This window comes from Theropithecus gelada, chromosome 8 (assembly GCF_003255815.1).
Source record: "Theropithecus gelada isolate Dixy chromosome 8, Tgel_1.0, whole genome shotgun sequence".
NCBI lineage: Eukaryota > Metazoa > Chordata > Mammalia > Primates > Cercopithecidae > Theropithecus > Theropithecus gelada.
This window is the reverse complement of record NC_037676.1, coordinates 24140863-24158629: the sequence shown is the minus strand read 5'-3', so window position 1 is coordinate 24158629 and position 17767 is coordinate 24140863. Positions and strand designations below refer to the sequence as shown.

Sequence of the window (17767 nt, the reverse complement as noted above, 5' to 3'; positions counted from 1 at the left end):
GCAGACCAACAATGAAATCTATTAATTTTTAACAACTTTTAAGTTCCTTACCACCAAGGCCCATGTCTGTATGTCTTTTGAATTAATACCATGTATGTCTTTTGAATTAATAACATCTTGCTTTTGGTAGTCATTTATTGAATTATTGTAATTTGGGTTTTACTCATTAGCTGCAGCTTATTTCTCCATGAAGCCGTGTATCCGAGCTAGTAACAAAATCTACCAAATATGCATTTTAGTTACTTTCACTGTTCTTATTCTGTCTTATCATGAAGGGTCAGGTTAGTAACAAAACAGGAAAAAGACTAGCATCAAAAAAAAGTTTGAAGGACCTGGTCTTTAACTAGTGGAATGTCGAGAGGCATCTTTGTTTGTGTTAAGCCCTAAAAAAAAAGTTTGTCAAAAACTCTTTGAGATAAATGAACATAATTTAAAACTCTTGGCTGGATGAGGTGGGTCAAGCCTGTAAACCGAGCACTTTGGGAGGCAGAGGAAGGTAGATCACTTGAGGTCAAGACCAGCCTAGCCAACATGGTGAAAACCCGTCTCTACTAAAAATGCAAAAATTAGCCAGGCGTGGTGGTGCATGCCTGTAATCCAAGCTACTCAGGAGGCTGAGGCACGAGAATCACCTGAACTTGGGAGGCAGAGGTTGCAGTGAGCTGAGATAGCACCACCGCACTCCATCCTGGGTGACGGAGTGAGGCTTTGTCTCAAACAAAACAAAACAAAACAGCCTTAAAACATATATTTTCTACCATTTTACTCTCTGCCTTGCATTATGCATTGTGATGTGCCTGCTCAGGGTTGCTAATGTTTAGCCATGGTTGGTGCAGAAAGACCCAAAAAGCATCTTGTTAGTGTTTTGTAGCTAAATAATGCCTTTAAATGCTGGCATTCGTATTCTGACCTCTGACTTGAAGGCAGTAGTAGCATCTTAGAATATCAGTAATTTAACTTAGAACATTAAGATTCCCATAGTAATAAGAATATCCATACCCCTAACAAGTGTATGCCTTCCTTACCCATACATTTTGACTATTTCATTGTCATGCATAGGTGTGTTTATAAAAATAGAGATAGAGACGCATAGTTCTGACTCTCCCAACTTCTTTATCTACACCATTATGTTTCATGTAAAATGAGCATGCTATTGTTAATTTGCATTTATTTTTTTAAAAACAGTTCTTTAAAAAAAAATTTCTTTCAAATGTTCCCATTTCTTACTGCGTTTGATTAGAAAAGCCTTTATTGTAAACAGAAAATAATTGATTATGAGTGTGTTGAGTTGAGCCTTTTCCCCTTTTCTATTTTTTCTTTTACTGTTTGAGCTAATTTGAACAAAATTATGAACCTTACCACCAGGACTTTTCTCTTTTCTTTGCAGTGTGCAAATCTCCAGGGAGTCAAGATGCTCTGTTCTAATGCAGAAGGAGCATCCCTGAAACTGTGTAATTTTGAGGATCCTTCTGGTCTTAAAGCCAATTTAGAAGGTGAGATCCTTTCTGTAAATACCTATTCTATGGAGGAAGCAGACTGTAAAGGAAAAAGCCCTGGAAAATAATTGTTAAGGGTGAAACAGGATAGCTGTAGGGAATAGGTTTCTTCTGTCATCATATTTGGAGAACTTCCAAAGCGGTAAGATACCTCCATTTGGTTTCAGTCAAATGCTAATCAAAACGGAGGACTCAGAAAAAATAAAGCCTCAAATATTTAATAAAGTTTTAATTGGAAAATTAAATATCAACATCTTAAACTTTCAAATGGAATAAAATATTCTTACACTGACCAAAAGGAAAAATTTCTTTTACATAAAGCCAGGGAGTTTATAAAAATCATTTTAAGATTTAATTTATTGTTTCTTAATTTGTTACTGTTTTATCTGTGACTGATCACTTTGTTTACTTGTATATTTAGGAGACTACTTAACCTTCATTATCATAAACCTGTAGAGGCATATTATGAAAGTGCTAACCATCATAAGACAGAACTAAATTTCTTCCCTCAAAAGTATCAATGAAAGCATTCTTTCATCAGTGAACTGTTTATATATATAAGTTCATTGAGAGACAAGATTTTAGATTCATTTCCAAAAGTCAAAAGAGACTGTCATTATTGACCTCCATTAAGTCATCTTGCAGTTTTGTTGAAGGTAGATAACTATATTTTTAAGTTAAACTACTCCCAGAATGTGTTCACTGTAGGTGCTAATCTGAAAGGTGTGGATATGGAAGGAAGTCAGATGACAGGAATTAACCTGAGAGTGGCTACCTTAAAAAATGCAAAGTTGAAGAACTGTAACCTCAGAGGAGCAACTCTGGCAGGAACTGATTTAGAGGTGAGTTCACCAACATTTTAAGAGTTTTTATTACTCTAGACTTACTAAGCATCTCATGCAAAATGTATTGAAATCAAAACAAAGTAGTTGGTTGGTAAAACTGGATTGGAAGACTCATCTGGCATTCAGACTAAGTTGATTTCATTTCTCTCCGTTTCCTTAAGTTTTTCTCAAGTAAATAAGTTTGATAGATGCATTATCTAATGTTTGTGTTTTCCATAAAATTTAATTCCGAACAGAACTAAATGGGCTAGATTACTTCTTAAACTACTTGAGAAATTTAAATGATATCCAGGTTTGAAATCAGGTTCAGGAAGTCTATTTAAAATTGGAACCATATGTTTTTTGGTTTATCAGCCTGAGATTATAATTTTGCCTAGTCATCTTTTTCAAAGAATTGTATTTGTATGTCTTCTTAATTTGCCAGTTTAGCTAGCAGACTCGATAGCTGTTGATAGGTCTACATCAGCACCATCCAATAGCACTTTGTGCAGGAGGGACATGTTCTATGTCGGTGTTCTTCAGTATAGTAGCTACTAGCCATATATAGCTGTTGAGCACTTGAGATGTGGCTAGTGCAGATGAGAAATTGATTTTTAAATTTTATTTAATTTTAATTCATTTAAATTTAAGTAGCCACATGTGGCTGGTAGCTATGAAATCTGGTATAAATTGGATAGCAGAGAACAGTATGTCAAAATTTAGCTTGCTGTTTTTTTTCTTAATATTTTTGCCTAGATCTCTTGATAGCTCTCAGTAGCAGAGTAGCAGACCCCTTTCAACTTCAAGGCAAAAAGAATTGGCCTAAGATTATAATCCTATCACAAACACAATTATTTATTATTTATTACATCACTTTCACCTAAGATTATATTATTTTCCTTGGTTTTATGTACTCAGAGTGGCTTAGCAGCAAAAGCCTCCCTCTGTCTAACTGATTGCAAAGACTGATCAGGTTGACTATTGAGGAGTGAGCTGCTGACATTTGTTCTCCTAAGAGGTTACATTTAGTCACCCTTCTCTCTAACCATTGTCCCGTATCATATCCAGGGACTTAACTGGAATCTCTATCTTACCGCTCCGTGATCTCAAGAGAAATTAAGAAACAGCTTCAAATTGCAGTGGTTACACTATTTTGTACATCTGTCAAAACTCATTGTATTACATACATACCTTTGGGGCTTTAAAAAGAAAGGCAGTTCCTTGGTGTAAAAATACTAGGGCTAGGGAATGGAAAAATGTATTACACAATTTGATTAAGTAAAATCTTTTCAGATTAAAAGAAAAATAGTCTTCCCCCCATCTCATTCCTTTTGTTGTTACTGTTCTTGGATCATAGTAAAATTGGTTTGATAATATTTATTACCTTGGGGCCAGGCGCAGTAGCTCATGCCTGTAATCCCAGCACTTTGGGAGGCCAAGGTGGGTGAATCACTTGAGGTCAGGAGTTTGAGACCAGCCTGGCCAACATGGTGAAACCCCATCTCTAGTAAAAATACAAAAAATTAGCTGAGTGTGGTGGTGAGTGCCTGTAATCCCAGCTAGTCGGGAAGCTGAGGCAGGAGACTCACTTGAATCCTGGAGTTGGAGGTTGCCCTGAGCCGAGATTGCACTCTGGCCTGGGCAACAAGAGCAAAACTCCGTTTTTTTTGTTTGTTTGTTTGTTTGTGTGTGTGTGTATATATATTTATTTATTTATTATGTTGGAATCCATTTTGTATTTTAAATCAATGGTCCCCAACTTTTTTGGCACCAGGGACTGGTTTTGTGGAAGACAATATTTTCCCAGACCAGGGTCAGGGGTGGTTTTGGGATGATTCAAGTGCGTTACATTTATTGTGCACTTTATTTCTACTAGTATTACATTGTAATATATAATGAAATAATTATATAACTCACCATAATGTAGAATCAGTGGGATCCCTGAGTTTGTTTTCTTGCAAGTAGACATTCGCATCTGGGGATGTTGGAGACAGTGAGAGATCATCAGGCATTAGATTCTCATAAGGAGTACACAACCTGGATTCCTCACATGTGCAGTTCACAATAGGTTTCACTCTCCTATGCGAATCTAATGCCCTTGCTGATCTGACAGAGATGGAGCTCAGGCTGTAACTTGAGCCATACAGGGAGTGGCTGTAAATACAGATGAAGCTTCATCTACTGGTGACCTCCTGCTGTGTGGCCTGATTCTTAACAGGCCATGGACCAGTATCAGTCTGTGGCCCAGGAGTTGGGGACCCCTGTTTTCAATGTCTCATTTTAAAATATGCAAGAACAAGGGACATGCTTCCTCTTTAACCTTTGTTTATACATATACAGCCTGAACATTAACTAGAGGTAACAAATACAGATAGAATATCATTTTAATTTAAGGTGGTGTATCATCAGTTTTCCGGAAATTAAATGAGCTTTATTGTATAGGAACATTTTCCTAATCTGCCCCAGAAATCGTTTTGAGCAGAAACAGATAAGGCCTGAAATCTCCACATGAATTACGTGAATATTGTTTTCATCTTGCAGAATTGTGATCTGTCTGGGTGTGATCTTCAAGAAGCCAACCTGAGAGGGTCCAACGTGAAGGGAGCTATATTTGAAGAGATGCTGACACCACTACACATGTCACAAAGTGTCAGATGAGAATTTTAGGGGCTGGAGGAAGATATACAAGATGAAAATGTTTTCCTTATCACTTTTCTTTCTCCACCCACTCAGTTGTCTAGAAGAAATAACACTGTAAGGAAATTTAAAAAAAACATTTAGAGGATTATGCTTGTTCTGAGCGGTGCATAAGGGAAAAAACTGACTTTTTTTCCATTTTCTGATTTTTAACAGAAAAGCACTCATTTAATAGATGTAGGGAAACTAGATATTGCTGCCTTTTGAACGGGGTAGGGGGGTTTACCTGGTTTTATGACCAGGAATAGTATCTATTATATTTGCTTTTAAATAGGCATGATGTGGAAATACCATCTTGGTTTGAGATGCATTTGAGGATTTTAATTTATGGAAAGCACAACATATGCAATTATATTTATTGAATACCTAGATGCAGTATGGATATTTAAATTGTTAAAACTTTATGAAAACTTGGAAAAGGTTGTTCAGGTTTATAAATAGCTTTAGTGATCCCTCCCCTCTTTAAATACCTGTCACACCACATGAATATGGTGAGATCAGACTCCCTAAGACTCTTTTCAGGTTCATTTTTAAAATGTTTACTTTTTAGGACAAAACAGTAGCTAAATTAAAGTAATATCCAGTTCTTACTGATTGAGACAGAGTGGAAAGAAAGACGTCGTTGTACATCACTGTCATTCCAAAGGTACAGTGGGACTCTGGATGGAGGAAGCACTTACCTATCACTACAACACTTATAAGTGAGAATTTCTCAGAATTTCATTCTAGGCAAGTTCCACTCAACACCAGACCAAGCAATTCTATTTACACTGTTAGCCTAGTTTTCTCATACAATCATCACAAGGATAGGAAGACACTTCAAAACCAAAAAACCAAGGTGCATCATTAATATTCATTTAATTCAAATACCGAATAGTTGACATAGGGCCAGCTTAGAAATAGATACTAAATCCAGAGCTACTGCAATCAAAGCATATATGAATGAAGATGGTAGAGTTGCCTGCTAAAAGGCAATGTAATATAATTGCAGCTAGAACCCTACAGTGGGGAATGAGGAATTTTAGACACACATTTGATTACAGCCACCAAAAAATATATGTAAAGTAAAAATAAAGGCATTTGGCTGGTCCAAGGTGTAATACCAATCAGTCAGCACCTGTGATTCTTCTACATATATATATATATGTTCTAAACAAATTGTAGCCCAATTTTCTTGAGTCATTATCTCTCTGCAGCAGCAGAGGAAGGGCCTGTACCTCCCTACCAATGACCTGGTGTCCTTATTTCTACCCCAAGAGCAGGGATATTAGCTGTGTCCAAATGGGTTCTGAATTCTACAGACTCATCAACATGAGGCAAGGAATCATTGAAAACCACCTGTGTCTCCTTTGGGAGAATGACATATCTTTAGTATTTACGTAGCTTATTCTTGTATATCTACATATGCAAAGCTTTCCTTAACAGTAAAGGGTACATATGCATAGTGGGAGGAGATCAGACCTTTACAGGTGAAGGAAAGCAACTTCAGAAATGAATTATTTTCTTTGCTTTATTATTTTTACCAAGACAGAGAAGTATTGTATTGAGAGATAATCTATTTTCATAATCAATATGTGCCTAAATTATATTTAAATCATTTCACTCTGTACTATATTTTCAGGAATTATAGAATGTGTTATTCATTCACTTAAAGGTACCTCTGTAGAAATAACCTAAAACTGCAGAAGGATCTGAAAGATCTAAACATGGTGTGCTTAGAAACTGCAGATTTTAGATCTAATGTATACTGCATTAATAAATGATATAAAGTGTTGAAAAGGAGTTTCTTCTCTTCCTTTTGAAAATCATCACTTTCCGTATTTTACTTACATTTCTTCAATATCTGTTGACAACCAGCCCTGTGGTTCTGGGTAACAAAGGAAATACAGTATAACTTAATTTGTTGTGGATTAGTCTTTTTGAAAGTACCATTAAATTTATTTCTTTAAACATGATTATTTTTATCATTCTTTTAAAAAACACACCATGCTAACAACACAAACCTTATGAATTCTGAACAAAAGAAAAGACTGCCTCCCCAATAATTCATTTAATTTGTTTGTGTTAAATTCATCACTCTTTAGGTGATGAATATTACCAGTTAGCTTTATTAGGCTGGATAAATAGTATGCCCCAAAACATTTTTTGCCTGATAACTAGGATAGAGAATTTTAAGGAGGGAGGAAACCGTCAAAATAGTAAAACTTCCATTAACCCTAGAGAGGAAACATGTCTGTACACATAGGTAAAAATACAGTTGTTGGGATGACAGGAAAAAGGTTTTAAATGTAAGCTAGCTAGATTATCTGCATTAGTAAAATTTGGTACTCAAGTAACTCCCTACGCAATACTATCTATTGTAGTCTAGTTCTTTCAACTACAGTCTCAAGGAGATTCTAGTAGAAAATGTTGTAAATTCATTATTCTTATGAAGGGTTCAATCATAAATCAACTTGGAATATTTTCTCCATTTCATTTTATGACTCTTATGTGTATTGTAAATCTGCCCTATGTCAACTTTCAATCATCTTTAATATATGGAAAAACTTAGAATTGCACTAAATCCCCAAGGAAGAATTACCTTTAAAATTAAAAGATTCATTACTACAAAGAAAAGTGGTTACATTATTTCAGTATAAAGCACCTTATCCAAGGATTAATTCTCTGAAACCCTTTTACAACCTGATTAGACGTGTCAGCAGGAGTTAACCTTAAGTGCTTCCTGCTGAGATTTTACATTAGGGCAAGAAAAGATTTTTTTCATCTGTCATTTCAGTGAGATTATGAAATCATTGCTGTAATAATTTTGAGGTGTTTTGATGTTGATGAAGCAGTTTTTTCTCTAAAGCCATTCTTTCAAATTTAGAAAAAATATGACAACTATAAAATCCAATTATTTAAACCCAATTTATTGTATTTAACTTTTTGGTAAATTGACCTAACCATGGAATCCTTAAATGGTTTTAAGTTAGTCATTCAATATCAAAAACTCATTAATTACATAGTGGTTTGATAACCTATTTGGTGATATAGAAAGTAAGTCAAAACAAAGTTGACTCTTGCCTTGAGATCTGTGTGACCTAAGACAGTGCTAATGGAGACTTTAAGGACATACAGCATATTAATGAATTCATAGACCATGTTTGCGATGGTTAATACTGAGTATCAACTTGATTGGATTGAAGCATGCAAAGTATTGATCCTGGGTATGTCTGTGAAGGTGTTGCCAAAGGAGATTAACATTTGAGTCAGTGGGCTAGGAAAGGCAGACCCACCCTTAATCTGGGTGGGCACCATCTAATCAGCTGCCAGCAAATATAAAGCAGGCAGAAAAACATGAGAAGTCTAGATGGGCCTAGCCTCCCAGCCTACATCCTTCTGTGCTGGATGCTTCCTGCCCTCGAACATCGGACTCCAAGTTCTTCAGCTTTGGGACTCGGACTGGCTTTCCTTGCTCCTCAGCTTGCAGATAGCCTACTGTGGGACCTTGAGATCGTGTGAGTTAATACTTAATAAACTCTCCTTTATATATATATGTGTGTGTGTATATATATATTCTCACCCTCTAGAGAATGTTAATATGGTATTGCTGTATTCATCTTAATAATTTCAAAGCATTTTTCAAAAATTTAATCTCAACTGTTAGAAATAACCTACAAGAAATCGAGAGATAAGTGATTCACCGGACAATAGGCGTCACAAGTCTTAACTCCCATTTCATTAGTCCTATCCAGAGACCACATTTTCTGCTTCAGCAATACTTAGATGCACATCTCTCAGCAAATACAAATCAATTGGACAATTTAAACTAGCACTATTCAACCATAATGAACTCTTGCTGAAAAATGGTCTGTCCTTACTTGTATACTGTAGTGCAATGAGATTCCACTCTTCATGTCAGAATGACACGAGTCAAAGTGTCTAAAGGAAATAATTTAAATGGAACAAAGTCAAATACTTACGTTTTATTTTTAAATTCTCCTCCATTTGCAATTATACTTTAAAGTGTACTCCCTTCTCTATCCTATCATGAGGACTGGACAGACTCCACAGAGATGGCTGGACAAAGCAAGGGAATTTGCTTAGATAAGACACCATTTCTCTTTACCCTGAAATCCCTGCAAATGTAGTTATTCCAGAGGAGACTGGGCAATGACTGATGGGTTTAGCATCCTACCTGCGGGGAAATTGCCAATCCCAGCTGTAAAATGAACAAATATCCAGTTATATTTGTTAGCCATCTTACAGTTTAGCTAACATAACAGGATTTACAGCCAATTATACATGAAAGTTTAATTCTGTGTCAGATAAAGTATATCTTTGATGCAGAAATAGAGGCAGCATTAGGCCTTACCTGGTTAAAAGGTTTTTGCTTTCTATTCATTCCTTCGTTCATTCATTCAAACCTGTACTTACTGAATGCTGACTAAATGCCAGGGGTTTCTTAAGAGAGATTTAAATAAGATGGGATCTTTGACTATTATAGGTTTCAGCCTAGGGGTAAATTAGGGGAAGACAACCATGTGTATTCAAATAAATGTAATTAAGAGTAATGGGTGTGTGTGTGTGTGTGTGTGTTTTACATGCTTGTCCTGTGTAAATAACATGTCCACCGTTGCACCTCTGGGGTGGAACATCTATAAAATTTGGATAATGATACCCACTTTGCAGGGCTATTGTAATGAGTGCTCTTATACATGTGCTATTTATTAAATAACTATAATTTCTCATCTTTCTGTTCCCACTGCCCTTAACAATGATTTGCATATTTAACTCAATAAGCATCAACTGAAATGAGTTGGTCTGTTGATGTAAGTCTGCTCAATATGGTCTTGCTCTTGGTATAGGTTTCTTGCCTTTTTGATGCTTTAGAACTAGGCTTTCAAGATAAATCAAGCAGGGAACCTGATGGGTAGATGAGGGAATTTTCAAACACGCACTGATTTAGGATCCTACATGAACTTGGTATATAGTGTCACTTATTTATAAATCAGATTTTTAAAATTGGAAGCAACTCTGTGATCATCTAGTCCATCTAGTCTACACCCTTCCTTTTGCAAATGAAGAATCCAAGAGCCAGAAGCTTCCAGACATCCTGACTCAATGTCCTATATTTATTGTGTAGCCTCCTTTGTGGAAGTTATGTATGCATTTGACTTCACTTAATCTAAGACATCTATTTTCCTTGAACTTTTGATAGGTCTGCTGGTTTCCTCAAGGGAATCCAACCTAGTTGGATTTTAATCTCTTTGAATTGTGGCCTCAGCTATAACAGTTTTAGCTGAGGTTTTAATGGCTGCACTTAAGTAAATTTAACAGATACACCAGGGGGTGTTCCAATTACATACACCATTAAAGGGCTTTCTGTGAGGATTTTTTAAAATTACCATTAAAAAAAAAAAAGCATAGTCCATGTGCAGTATAATTTACCAGCAGGAAACATTTCAATGTCCTGGAAAAATTCCCTATAAAAAGGAAGATAGGAAAACAGAAAAGTCACAATACTCAACCTACTTCAAGGGAAGCTTGGGATCTTTTTGGCTCTCTGCCTCTAAACAGGTAAAAGGCTTTGTATTATTTCTAGCACGAGTTTTTCTTTTTTAGATTGCATGCTATTGTATGTCTACAGGGCATTTGACAGCCCAAGGGCTAAATCCAGGTGTGACGGTATCTAATGATGTTCTGTTCTTCACTGTCCTTGCCAGCACCAGCCATAGAGATCCAGGCTTTGGGGAATCCCACAGCTTATCGACCAGTGTTTGATTTAGTCTTTAGCCTCTTTCCCATCAAATGAAAATTAACTTGGAGACACATTTCATTAGAAAATTAGAGGCCCCCTTGGCTAGGAAGGCATTTGGTCGCGGACTAACTACTTTGAACAGTGTTGAGTCCTGAGCCACAGATGGTCCAGCCAGCAGTAACGCTAGGAAGACTGAAGGATAAATAGAAAAATGTCATTAGTACCATGGGGTAGCCATTTAATGTCAACCAATTTTATATTAGCCAGAGATTTCTAGTAGGAGCTACTTTCCTTAACAGATGGCTCAGTTCTCTTTATCTCAGGAATGAAAGAGGTGAAGACCAATCCACGACGGGGAAAATGTTACGGCAAAATGGTGAACTTGATAAGGGATGAATTACGGGGTTTGGATAACCAAACAATAAAAATAAAAGTATAGACTGTTTTAGTACTAAAAAGATCCTGAACATGTGAGCTTAAGTACTCATTTTGTCCCCAGTGGCTAAGGAACTCAAGGCAAGCCAGCAGGTGTCTCTGAGTTTCAGTGTCTGTGTATAAAAACTGTGACTCTGACTTCTGTCTTCTGCAGGGTTAGTGATATAGATGCTAGCTTTTTCACTAAAGAGGTCTTTTAGTTTCTACTCAACCTTGTCTGCGTCTAATTTGATTGTGCATTCATGTGCCTTAGAATGGAGCCAATTCCAAAACTCCTAGCTGGCCTTATTCTGCTGACTCTGTGTGTGGAGGGCTGCTCCAGCCAGCACTGGTCCTATGGACTGCGTCCTGGAGGAAAGAGAGATGCCGAAAATTTGATGGATTCTTTCCAAGAGGTAAGTTTCTCTCAGCTTCAAAATAAGACATAGCAATTTGATTCAATTTAACTATATTAAACATTCAGGATGAGCCCCAATGGCAATATTCTATGATGTTGTACCCTAGATACTCCAGCTGAGATAAGGCACTTACAAAATAGAAGTCCCATTCCTACTTTCGGTTCAGACGGGGCTAAACAAAGAACTGGAAAAATTCCAAAAGAATACATTAATAGCAACTAGTGTGAGATAGCACGTCACATTCTGAGTGTATGGGATTGCTAAAGGAATTAGAAACAATGCGATAGGGTCAAGGTCTGTATCAGAGATGATTCTTTGGGATTTTGAAAGAAAACGTTAGAACTTTGTATGTGTTTTTCATTTCATCTTTTAAAAATATCTGTGATATTAGATCAGTACCTTTTTATAATTTATAAATGAGTATCCTTATCAGGGATGCATGCCCTATCATTTCTTTTCACTGGTAGGGGCATTTAAGCAAAGTTGGAGACTGGTAGAATACAGGAATTAGCAAACTCAAGATGATAAAATAACGTAGTAGAAAACATGCTGATTTAATTTCATATAGATTAGATGATAGAACTGGCACCAACACTAACGTGAGGTACTTGCTTTTTTGTTTTCTGGGGTTGTTTTCTGAGACAGGGTCTCACTGTGTTATCTAGGCTGGAGTTTAGTAGCACAATCACAGCTCACTGCAGCCTTGACCTCTTGGGCTCAAGTGATCCTCCCACCTCAGCCTTCTGCATAGCTGGGACCACAGGCATGTATTATCACACCCAAGTAATTTTTAAAATTTTGTATAGAGATGGGGTTTCCCTTTGTTGCCTAGGCTGGTCTCGAACTCCTGGGCTCAAGGGATCCTCCCACCTTGGCCTCCCAAAGTGCTGGGAGGATTTTTATTTATAAAATACGACCACTCATCAGGGTCATGTAAGGAAAGAAGCCATCTATGTTAGCTGATTAACCCGAAAAATAACGTAGGGCTGAGAAAGGAAAAAATTTTAAATCATTTCATTATCATTGGAAGGAATTATCTCTTTTCTGAGAAATAATAAAGATAATTTAGTATTAAAGAAGACCCAGAATCTGAAGCCTCTTCTCTGCAGGTTATACATGAAGCAAATCTCATTTAACTATGACATATTTAGTAAAACCTAGAAAATAAAAACCAACCCTTTTTACAACTCTAAAAAACTCTTGGGGTTTGTTTTTTGGGGTATACTGACTCCCATGAGGCTCAAAACGCCTCCCTCTTGTCATCTTTAAGGGGAAAATATGATATCTTCTTACTGTATCCATGATTTGCAGATCCCCATGCCATTCTCTAGAAATGTCAGATGGCAGATCTGTGTCCTTAAAGTCCCTATGCTAATCCTGCAACTTTCCCAGTCCCCCTCAGTCCCACATCCCCCTTGACCCCACTCTCCACGATTTTTTGGTGGAAATGGAAAACACCATTTCATTTCTTTATCTCCATCTCAAAGAATCACATTCTGTTTCTTCAGATAGTCAAAGAGGTTGGCCAACTGGCAGAAACCCAGCACTTCGAATGCACCATGCACCAGCCACGTTCTCCCCTCCAAGACCTGAAAGGAGCTCTGGTAAGTTAAAGTGATCATACCATGATCATAACATAGAGCTCTAGAGGTGGATAGGCCTTTGGGAATCACTCAGGACAGCCACCTCCCAGCTACTGCGGGGCTTACGTTCCTGACTTCTGTGTTACCTCCTGTGGTAGGACTGTGTTTCATGACAATCCCAGTCAGTGGTTAGACAGCACCAGGGGCTGAAACGTTTTTTTGTTTGTTTGTTTCTGAAGTTGAATTGAAATCTCTCTGTAACTTTTATCTGTTAATCCTGGCTCTAGCTTTTGGGATAACCAACAAAGCAAATTTCTTCCCACTGCTGCGTTTCAGTTCACGTAAAATCAGCAAACCCCCTAGACTACTCCTCTCTAGGCTCCTCCACAGCCCTCCACCTGATCCCGCAACTGCACTTTATCTTACATGGTTTTCCAGAACCCTGGGGAATATACACATGAGAAACACTACTCTAGATGGGTTTTTTTTTCTCCTTTGTGATGAAAAATATCAAACTACTAAATTTATAATTTAGAGAGTGATGGATTTGATTTCCAGTTTCCTGATAGGACTATAACCACCTCCAAATTCCACCCCCCAAAGTGGAAATACACTAATCTTATTAGGTTTTTGATGAAAAAGTATAAAGAGAATTGAATGTATCAGTTGAATCTTTTTCAAAAAATATTTGTTGAGACAGGATCTTGCTCTGTTGCCTGGGCTACAGTACAGTGGTGCAATCAATGCTCACCATAGCCTCAACCTCCTAGGCTCAAGCAATTCTTGAGACTAGATTAGCCTCCCTAGTAGCTGGGACTATAAGCCCTTGCCACCACACCCAGCTGATTTTATTTTTTAATGTTTTGTAGAGACAGGGTCTGTGTTGTCCAGGGTGGTCTCGAAATCCCAGCCTCAAGTGATCCTCCCAAAGTGCTGGGATTAAAGGTGTGAGCCACTCTGCCTGACTTAAGTTGAATTTGATGTGGATATTCTCTGATCTCTATTGTCCACTTATTTGTGGCAATCAGAAGGCATTACAGTTAATTATCAGTTATGCCTAGGAGCTCGGTAAGCCCAAATAAATCATATATAAAAATAAGCTATAATTTTGTCTACAGTGACTTCAACTTAATATACTCACGGACAAAGAAAAAAGTGGGCAGATATCATTACTTCCTTTCTTTTACTTTCTTTTTTTTTTGTTTTGAGACGGAGTCTCACTCTGTCGCCAGGCCAGAGTGAGGTGCAATCCCATCTCAGTGCAACCTCCGTCTCCTGGGTTCAAGTGATTCTCCTGACTCGGCCTCCCGAGTAGCTGAGATTACAGTCACGTGCCACCACACCCAGCTAATTTTTGTATTTTTAGTAGAGACGGGATTTCACCATGTTGGCCAGGATGGTCTCGATCTCTTAACCTTATGATTTGCCCACCTTGGCCTCCCAAAGTGCTGGGATTACAGGCGTGAGCCACCACTCCCAGACTATTTCCTTTCTTTTTCTAATTTTGCTTACTGCATTACAAAACTGGCAAGCAGTGAAATTTGCCAAACATGACATTATGAAGAAACTGAAGCAAAGACTGGTTTAATAGCAAAGTAAATAACCAGACTTTTTTTCACTTCCTTCCTCACAACTCACTCTTAAACTACTAATGTAGATTTTATGTATATTAAGTAGCTTAAAAAGACCCAATCGGCCAGGCACAGTGGCTCATGCCTGTAATCCCAGCACTTTGAGAAGCCGAGGTAAGTGGATCACTTGAGGTCAGGAGTTCAAGACCAGCCTGGCCAACACGGCAAAACTGTCTCTACTAAAAATATAAAAATTAGCCAGATGTGGTGATGCATGCCTGCAATCCCAACTACTAGAGAGGCTGAGGCACGAGAATCATTTGACGCCGGAAGGTGGAGGTTGCCATGAGCTGAGATCATACTACTGTATTCCAGCCTGGGTGACAGAGTGAGGTTCTGTCTCAAACAAAAAAACAACAAACCCAATTTATCATGTCTCTCTAGCACTAACTGGAATACAAAATCAAACAGACCAATTCCTTCTAGACTGATATTTTAGAAACTAAAATGTCAAAAATGTAATGAAATTCAGCTGGTAAAGTCAGTCTTGATATATTTGTTATATATTTTTCAGGAAAGTCTGATTGAAGAGGAAACTGGGCAGAAGAAGATTTAAATCTATTGGGCCAGAAGGCATTACTAACATGGCTTGAGTATAATTCTGACATTGAAAATTGATAACCCATTAAATACCTGTAAATTGTGTGAATTTCAGAAATCCTTACACCAAGTTGCACATACTCCATAATAAAGTGCTGTGTTGTGAGTGAAGTGGCATACCTGGTTAAATCTTTCTCCAATTCAGAACTCCCGGGGAAGGGGTACTGTAAGCCCAAAAAAGGGAGCCCTCCAGGTGTGTATACAGGTGGCAGATGGGAGGGCAGATGAGATAAAGTGTCTGTTGTTGACAGCAGGGATCTCAGGCTCTCCAGCACCCCTACCCTGCATCTGCCCACAAGCAGAATAGCCACACTACTAGTCCAGCCAGAAAAAGCTGATTCAGCTCCAGTTTCTATGGGATTATAACTTTATCTTTGACTATACTCTACAGAAGTTGAGGTGGGGCCACAGCCAAGGCTTTCTCCCACTTGGAAAGAAGTTCCCTCCCTTGACTGTCTCCAAACCCTTTGAAAGTTTAGTGGAACCCAAGTGAGACCTGGAGGTAAGGAGGAGGGGGCCTCCAGGGGCTCCTAGTCCAGTGCTCCTTCTGGTCCCATGCAATCTGTCCACGTGGTGTACACTGAGGGTTGGGACTGAGACCTAAAAATAGTAAGAGTGTTCTTCTGCTTGATCTGTTTGATTTTAAGAAACACAGTGGAGTACACAGACTGTTGGTGACGGGACTCTTATTCCCATGTCCCCTGGTCAGATAGCATTGCCACCATTCTTTCTCCAAAAAGACCAGGAGCAGGCTTTGTGCTAGATATGTGCACAGATATTTTTACTAACCATCGTAAGAACCTTGGATTGTAGTTAGTATTGGCTTTGCTTTAAAATGAGGAAACTGGGGCTCAGAGAGTTTAGGAGACCCAGCCATGTTTGGTTCCATGTTCACTGTTCCAGTATTGCCCTATGATGAGCAGCCAACAGAACTGGACTTTGGATGCTGGGTTATTTTGTCCATTGGAGCTGAAACAGGAAACTAGGGTTCATAGGTCAATGTAGATTTAGCAATGACTAATCCTCCATAAGGCCCCAGACACTATGACACTGATGTTCTCATTTAGCCGCATAACTTCCAAGTGGCTATGAGACCATTGGAAAAAAAACAAATTTCAGATAACTTGCCCAATGTCTCAGTAACAAACTGACCTGTCAAAGATCTAAGCCCTTTTCCTCTTTTAATCAAATGAACTTGCCTCCCTACCCCCTACCCTGCTCCCTCAAAAAAGGAAAGACTTATGCTAAGAAATCTGAAAGGGGTGAGAAACATCCCGTGGGGGAAAACCGCCTCTTTTTAATACAAGTATTTGCTACTGCACAATGACAGATTTCCCAAATACCTCCATTGGAAGAGTCTCTAAAGTGGAATCAAATAATTTCTTCACTCTGTCTTTAATAAAATTAGGCTATGATGTGATCCACAGTCTGCTTTATGAAACAAAAGCAAAACTGCACTCTTTCACTAATCAATACATGTGAGCAAGATGAGAGGCTTCCATTAGCCAATTACCCAGTGACTACATATATATATATATATTTTAATGAAAACAGTATACTTTACAATCTTCACATTACTTAACACATTAACAAAAAGCAACACACCCACTTAACTTACACATCCTGCTTGAAGCGTCAGATTTCCTTAGCCAAAGTTTGTCTTTGGAACAGTTTCTTTAGGGCCAGCTGCAGGCCTCCCTTGAATGGGATAAAAAGATGTCATCCAACTGCCTGATGCTGATGTTAGAGGCTTTCAGGAGGTACCCTTGATTCTCAAATGGCCCAAATAACTAAGGAGAAGGAGGAGAGTGAAAATGGCCAGTTGGAAGCTGAGCATGGTGGCTCACACCAGTTCCAGTTACTGAGGAGGCTGAGGCATAACGATCGCTTGAGCCCATTTCGAGGCTGCAGTGAGCCATGATTGCAACACTGACTTTAGCCTGGGCAACAGAGTGAGACCCCATTTTGAAATGAAAATGGCCTCCTTATAAAATCATAAACACTTCCCTGAATCTGAAGACTCTAACTCATCAATGTAGCTTTAAGAAAAAAAAAAAAATCCTAAGCCTTTTATAATAAAGGGTAGGGAAACATATCATTTAATGAGATGAGTTCTCAAATGCATATGGCTTTAAATGATCAAGTAGTAAAAAGAATGGTTCGAAAATATATCATTTTAGCAAAACTTTTAGAAGTTGCAGTAGCTTACAGATGACTAGAAAAAAGCCAAGAATCACTGCATAAGATAATAGCACTTAGATCTTGACAGAGGAAGACACTTTATAGTATTTCTCAATGGGGATCTTAGAGCCAAAAGATTACCCAGATCTGTCAATTTAGTATTTAGGGCCCAAATTCTGTGC

The 17767-nt window shown here is 38.1% G+C and overlaps 2 protein-coding genes across 3 annotated transcripts in view; both read left to right on the top strand.

Annotated features, from left to right (window-relative positions):
• The window catches only part of KCTD9 (potassium channel tetramerization domain containing 9), a 29546-nt gene extending 22579 nt beyond the window's left edge, over nucleotides 1-6967 (top strand). The window contains exons 10-12 of the mRNA XM_025395214.1: nucleotides 1388-1493; nucleotides 2205-2338; nucleotides 4862-6967. Of these exons, the coding sequence (XP_025250999.1) occupies nucleotides 1388-1493; nucleotides 2205-2338; nucleotides 4862-4978 (357 nt within the window). The 3' untranslated portion in view covers nucleotides 4979-6967. The remainder of the gene's footprint in view (nucleotides 1-1387; nucleotides 1494-2204; nucleotides 2339-4861) is intronic.
• Nucleotides 6968-9738: 2771 nt separating this feature from the next.
• GNRH1 (gonadotropin releasing hormone 1) lies at nucleotides 9739-15515 on the top strand. Of its 2 annotated transcripts, XM_025394634.1 has the most exons (4): nucleotides 9739-10576; nucleotides 11446-11587; nucleotides 13099-13194; nucleotides 15319-15515. In XM_025394634.1, the coding sequence occupies exons 2-4, from the start codon at nucleotides 11447-11449 to the stop codon at nucleotides 15358-15360; spliced, it is 279 nt and encodes a 92-aa protein (XP_025250419.1). In that variant the 5' UTR covers nucleotides 9739-10576; nucleotide 11446; the 3' UTR covers nucleotides 15361-15515. The 2 variants fall into 2 exon arrangements, with proteins under 2 accessions (XP_025250419.1, XP_025250418.1); XM_025394633.1 differs by having other exon boundaries at nucleotides 9739-11587.
• The last annotated feature ends 2252 nt before the right edge of the window (nucleotides 15516-17767 follow it).

Excerpts from the sequence above, each read along its gene's own strand:
- GNRH1 (XM_025394633.1), top strand. The coding sequence starts at position 11,435 with ATGTGCCTTAGAATGGAGCCAATTCCAAAACTCCTAGCTGGCCTTATT. Across the intron at positions 11,588-13,098 it reads TGATGGATTCTTTCCAAGAG|ATAGTCAAAGAGGTTGGCCA; the intron begins GTAAGTTTCTCT and ends CTGTTTCTTCAG. Across the intron at positions 13,195-15,318 it reads AAGACCTGAAAGGAGCTCTG|GAAAGTCTGATTGAAGAGGA; the intron begins GTAAGTTAAAGT and ends TATATTTTTCAG.